The sequence below is a fragment of the Echinops telfairi genome, unplaced genomic scaffold (assembly GCF_000313985.2).
Source record: "Echinops telfairi isolate 266 unplaced genomic scaffold, ASM31398v2 ScPeMD7_443;HRSCAF=831, whole genome shotgun sequence".
Taxonomy (NCBI): Eukaryota; Metazoa; Chordata; class Mammalia; order Afrosoricida; family Tenrecidae; genus Echinops; species Echinops telfairi.
The window spans coordinates 54,106,803-54,113,311 of record NW_022104341.1 but is presented as its reverse complement, the minus strand read 5'-3'; the positions used below and the strand labels follow the sequence as shown (position 1 = coordinate 54,113,311).

The window sequence follows — 6,509 nt, the reverse complement described above, 5'->3', positions numbered from 1 at the left end:
AGAGCATGCGCTGTTACGCAAAAACCGCGATAGAGTGAAGCCGCGGAAGTCGAAGCGCGAAGTGGCGAGGGTTCACTGTATATTCAGCATACAGGTTCAGGGAAAGTCTCAACTCTCTATGGATGATATACTCAGTGAAAATTAAGAGATTATGACAGAATTTGGTCCCAAGTTTGTCCCAACTTAATAATTCAATTATCAGATACATTCTATTTTAAAGCCATAGAGTTACCTCACAAATAAGGGAAAACAGAGAGAATAGGAAAGATTAGAATAACCACAAATTAATGAAAATAAAAGTACACTTACTCCTCCCTTATCATCTATCTCATTTTCTAACATCTCACATTAATGACTAGTTAAAATCTACTACCAATAGTACACATTAATGTACATGTGTCAATAACCAACTCAGAGGTGTGACACAAAGATAATGTATGCTGTGATAGCTAAGGTGATGTGTCAACTTGGCTAGGCCATTATTCTTAATGATTTGTCAGTTATATAATGATATAATTTGACACTTATGCAATGATGTGATTTGATAGCTGTGTAATACTGTGATCATCATTTTGTAATCTGATGTAGTCATCGTTCATTTTTGATAATGCCAATTTTCGCATAACGACCTGGTGGAATCTACCTATATCAATAAATGAAGAGTGGGGTAGTTGGAACAAAAAGTCGACACCTTGTAAAATAACCACTAAAAATTATTAACAGTTAGGTAGTATTATCTCTTATTTAGCTGAAAGCCTTGGTAGGAATTGAGTTGGGTAGAGATGTAACTCTAGCTTTATATTTCTTGCCTTTCCTTTCTCACAATTCCTCTACCCGAGCATTCACATTCTTGAGTCACACCAAAAAAGTTACATCGACCAACTCTATGTTCCCTCTCTTCCTGTCCTCAAGCTGTCTACTCATATCTTCGCAGGCTACCACTACACCATTGACTCAGAAGTTGAAGAGGCTTTAGTAATTATAAACAATTAGCAACATGTTGTATACATTTTTGCTCATGTAGAGTAATTTCACATTTTTCATCAATTGAGAACTGTTATTTGAAGGGCTGTTGTCCCTCATACCAATTAACTTGCCTCCAAAAAAATTGCTATTTGACTATTAGATCTGTAATGGACCACTTTATAAGTGGAGGGTTTTCAAAATATGTTAAAAGTACTTAGACCTTTTTTCCCTAAATAAATCTTTCCTAAACCCACAGTAAAAAATATAGATAAGACAGTCATTCTTTTTATTTAAATCATTTTATTGGGGGCTTGTACACCTCTTATCATAATCCATACATAGTGTCAAGCACATTTGTACATTTATTGCCCTCATCATTCTCAAAACATTTGCTTTCTACTTGAGCCCTTGATATCAGCTCCTCATTCCGCCCCCCCATGAACCCTTGATAATTTATAAATTATTATTATTTTGTCATATCTTACACTGTCTGACATCTCCCTTCACCACTTTTCTGTGTCCATCCCCCAGGGAGGAGGTTATATGTAGATCCTTGTAATCGGCTCCCCCTTTCTACCCCACCTTCCCTCCACCCTCCAGGTATCGCCACTCTCACCACTGGTCCTGAAGGGATCACCTGTCCTGGATTCCCTGTGTTTCCAGTTCCTATCTGTACCAATGTACACACTCTGGTCTAGCCAGATTTGTAAGGTAGAATTGGGATCATGATAGTAGGGGGAGGAAGCATTTAAGTTGTATGTTTCATTGTTGCTACTCTGCACCTTGACTGTCTCCTCCCCATGACCTTTCTGTAAGGGGGTATCCAGTTGCCTACAGATGGGCTTTGGCTCTCCACTCTGCACTCAACCTCATTTACAATGAAATGATTTTTTGTTTGCAAAGTCATTCTTTATTGAAAACCTAGATGCATATTGAGGGGCAAAAAGAGTTAGCTAGAGTCTAGCCACTGGGCCTCCACTGTGCATGTCCAGAAGCAAACTCATGGAACCCAAGAGCCCTCAGGAATTTAAAAACATTGACATTTTCATCTCTAACAAAAACACCTACGTATGTTTTAGAATGGTAAGTAACTTAAAATTTAAGGTCTCAACAAAGAGGTTTTCTAAAATAAAAGCCACTGAAAATTATTTCATAAAAACGAAGGAAAAGAGAATTTTATAAAATAACTGGTCCTAAATTCACAAGTACAGAAAACACAATGGTAATTCTAAGATCAATATCAAACAACCAAAATAATTTGCAATTTAAAACTTAAAATTCTTATTCTGCTTTAACCATTTTGAGATAATACAAAGATATTTTATAATTTAAAAAAATTGAAAGACTTAGATTTACATACTTACCGAAAGCAACAACCCAAACCCACTGCCACATAGTTGATTGCCACTCATAGCAATCATGTAGTGATCCTGTAGGACAGAATAGAACTATTCTCTTATTTTATGAGGCTGTACATATTTACAGAGTAGGTAGTCTCATCTTTCCCCCTCAGAGCAGCTGGTGAGTTTGAATATCTAATCTTGCGTGTAGCAGCCAAGTGTGTAGCCCACGTTTGGTTCCACAATAATAAAAGTAGAAACAAGTAAACTTAAGATTTACCTGATGTTAAGTTTCTGGAGATTTTCTAGCTCTCTTATAGCAGATGGCAGGGATGTAAGCTGATTATCATGTATCTAAAATAATTATTAAAAGATAAAGTCATAATTCTTAGATTTTAAATTAGCAATATATTTACTCTGCATTGACTTCAATAATAATTTCATTATTCTAAACCAAACGTAGTATGTTCGACTACTAGCAATTAGTCTAACCCAAAGGTAATACGTTCGAGAGCAACTAGTGCTATATGTAGAAATGAAAGTAGTTTGAAGCTGACTAAACTGCTGTATGGAATTCATGAGGTGATAAGTCATTAATTTAAAAAATTACAATAAAAAATGTTACCTCATTGAGTGGGGTTTTTTCCAAATGAGAAATGAGGGGTTTAGGAAGCGACAACAGCCCCATGATGGTGTACTTTACGCTAACACATATATGAAAAATACATTAAAAGGACAAAGGGTACTTCTCTCGTGTTCTCTCAGAATCATACTATTTCCAAGTTGATATAGTCAGAAATTGAACTCCAGTGTTCCCAATGACAACACTATTAACCATTATGCTTAACCCAATTTCCCCTCTTGCATTCTACCCAATGAACATCAACGATTTTCTGTTAACCAAAGCCTGAATTTGGATTTACAGTCTTTTACACTAATGAGCCATACCTAATTATCAGTCAACTTACATCAAGAACAGTCAGTGCAGGCAGGAGTCTGAGATCATCTGTAAGCGACTGAAGTTTATTGTTTGATATGATTAGTTTGGTCAGATCTGTCTGCTCCCACCATCGCTCAGTAGCACCAAATGAGACGTTCTGATTAGCTTCTTCGGGGATATCTACATTTATTCTCCAGACACACTGAGGTACTATTTCCAATATCACCATCCCCAGTAAAAAAGATGACAATAAGAAATAAAAGATATTAAGTGATATTCTTTGATAAGAGTTGCTTAAGCACTGAAAAATTCAAGTTACTGAAACATTATTTTTAAATATCAGTAGATCACACAGCAACGATTTACGACTAAATTAGAACAGGTTTATTTTATTTTAAACATTAAATATGAAAAAATAAATATTTAATTAACTTTACATAATAGATCACATTTTAAAATTTTAATCAACGATAACCACTACCATCAAGTTGATTCTGACTTATATAGCAACCCGATAAGACAGAATAAAACTGCCTCTTTGGGTTTTAGTGGGAAAAAGACCGGGCTTTCTATTTCACCAAAGAGCAACCATCTCGGAAACCCAAAGGGGCAAGTTCTAACCTGTTCTCTTGGGTCACTGTGAGTTGGAAATGACTTGATGGCGGTAAGTTTTAGGGGACGTTTTCAGAAGTTGTAAATATTTACAAGAGCAGTAGGCTTGGACTGGCTAGTAGATTGGAAATGCTGATCTTGCGATTAGTAACTCAATGCATAACCCACCAGGGATCCTTTAGTCTATTACATTAGCTATGTATTTTGCATCACATACTGTGGTAGACATACAAGGCAAATAAAGCAGTCAACCGCTTAGTTAACAGAATCATAAAGAAGGCATAGAAATCAACATTTATATTGTAATGCTATAACTTTTATAACAAAAGCACACCCTAAGGATGAGAGGGCGGCTGATACTAAGAACGACTAACATAAATATTTAGCAATCTTCAAACATACTAACTCACTTAAGCCTCAGAACAACTCTATGTATAGGTCAACCAATCAGCCATCCACTGCCATCAAGTCGGTCTCAACTTGTAGTGACTTTGTAGGACAGCAGAACTGTTCCAGAAGGTTTCCGAGGTGTAAAACCTTATGGAAGTACAGTCTCATTTTTCTACCATTGGGTTAGAGGTCCAATGTTTAACTCATTGAATCACCACATGTGCTAAATGTTGGTGCTGTCAAGTCCATTTTGAGCAACTCTATACAACAGAAGCATTGCCCAGTTCTGTATCATCTTTACAACTGTTATATTTGAGCTTATTGATATAGCAACTATGTTAGTTCTTCTCAGCAAGGATCTTCCTCTTCTTTGATGACCCTCTACCAAGAATAATGTCCTTCACTAGGAATTGGTTCCTGCTGATGACATGTCCAAAGTATGTGAAATTGTCTGTCTCCCTGTGCTTGCTTCTAAGGAGCATTCTGACTGTAAGTATTCCAAGACAGATTTATTTATTCTTCTGGCAGTCCATAGTACTTTCAATATTCTTTGCCAACACCATAATTCAAAGGAATCAGTTCTTCTCTGATCTTTCTTATCCATTGTCTTCAATGGATTTCAGATATGTAATAAGTGACTGAAAATATCACAGTGTGGGTCAGGTACACCAAAGCCTTCAAAGTGACATTTTTTTATTTAATACTTTAACGAGATTTTTGTAGAATGTCCCAATGCAATATGTGATTTTATTTGAGTGCTGTTTTCATGTGTATTGATCGTAGATCTAAGTAAAATGAAATCTTGACAACAATCTTTCCTCCATTTATCATGCTTTTGTTGATCCAACTATGAAGCTGTCTTTACACTGAGGTGTAGTCCACATTGAAGGTCGGAATCTTTGCTCTTCAGCAGAAATGCTTCAAGTCTTCTTCTCGTTCAGGACGTTGTTAATGAGCCCTTCTAACTCTAATGCCTGTTCTTCATAAAGTCCACACCAAAACAAACAAGCAAACACATTACCACTGAGCCAAATCCGACTCACTGCAACCCAATAGGGCATAGTAGAACTGCCCCTTTAGGTTACTGAGGCTGTAAATCTTTTCTGACAGCAGAAAGCCTCATCTTCCTCCTGCAGAGAAGATGGTGGATTCTAACTGCTAGTCTTGAAGTCAGCCCAATATGGCATCAGGGCTCCTTCCTAACAGTTCTATGACTCCTTCACATATTTACTATTACTACTTAACACTGTAAAGCAGGAATATAGCATATAGAAAATATCACTTGCTCAAGATTCTACAGCTAGTATGTAGTAAAACTGGGATTCACATCCTTGTAATGCTATATTACCTTCTTCTTTAACAATATTTTGAAAAAATCTGACTATGATAGATTATAGACCTCACTAGATGAAATATACAAGAATCACACTGACTACATCTATTGGAAGAAACAAAAAGTCAATTTCACCAGTGAGAACAAGGCCATAGGCTGACTGCATGCATAGCAGATCATAAATTGTTCATATGCAAGTTCAATTTGAAGCTAGAGAAAACGAAATCAAATCCACCAGAGCTAAAATACACCCCTGAGTATATCTTATTTGTATTTAGAAACCATCTCAGGGGCAGATTTAATGCACTGAACATTAATGACAAAAAGTCAGACAAGTTGGTGAATGAAATCAATGACACTGTATATGAAGATAGAAAAGGTTAATAAAACTATAGGAAACAAAGATAAGACCATAATAGATGTCAGAAGAGATTCTGAAACTGGCTCTTGAATGTACTTCAAAAATTTTGTGGAAAATTGAATTAAAAGATGATTGATTTTCTCTATGAAATTTTTGAAGTCCCTTATAAAGTAGCTAATGCACAGGGAACAAATGATAAAGTAAAACAGCTGAAGAGAAGATTTCAAAGGGCAAGTCAAAACATGCAAAAGAAGTGGAATTAGAAAACCAATAGAAAAGAGCATGCTTGGTATTTCTCAAGCTGAAAGATGTGAAGGAAAAAAAAAATCAAACCTCTAATTGCAAGGAAGACAGATTCTTTGGGCAAAATTCTGAATAACACAGAAAGCAACAAAAAGATGGAAAAAATATACAGAGTTGCTGTACTGAAAATAATTGGTCTATGGTCAACCATTTCAAGAGGTAGCATATGATCTAGAGCTGATGGTACTGAAGAAAGAAGTCCAAGGCACTGGCCAAAAGGAGCAAAGGCATTAGCTAAAAGCAAGATTCCAGGAATTGGTATAA

General features: G+C 36.1%; 1 protein-coding gene across 1 annotated transcript in view; it reads right to left on the bottom strand.

The window, feature by feature from the left end:
- The window catches only part of LRRC40 (leucine rich repeat containing 40), a 62,148-nt gene that overhangs the window by 53,267 nt on the left and 2,372 nt on the right, over positions 1-6,509 (bottom strand). Inside the window, exons 2-3 of the mRNA XM_004699336.3 lie at positions 3,275-3,456; positions 2,587-2,660 (exon numbers count right to left, since the gene is read on the bottom strand). Coding sequence (XP_004699393.1) covers positions 2,587-2,660; positions 3,275-3,456 — 256 coding nt within the window. The remainder of the gene's footprint in view (positions 1-2,586; positions 2,661-3,274; positions 3,457-6,509) is intronic.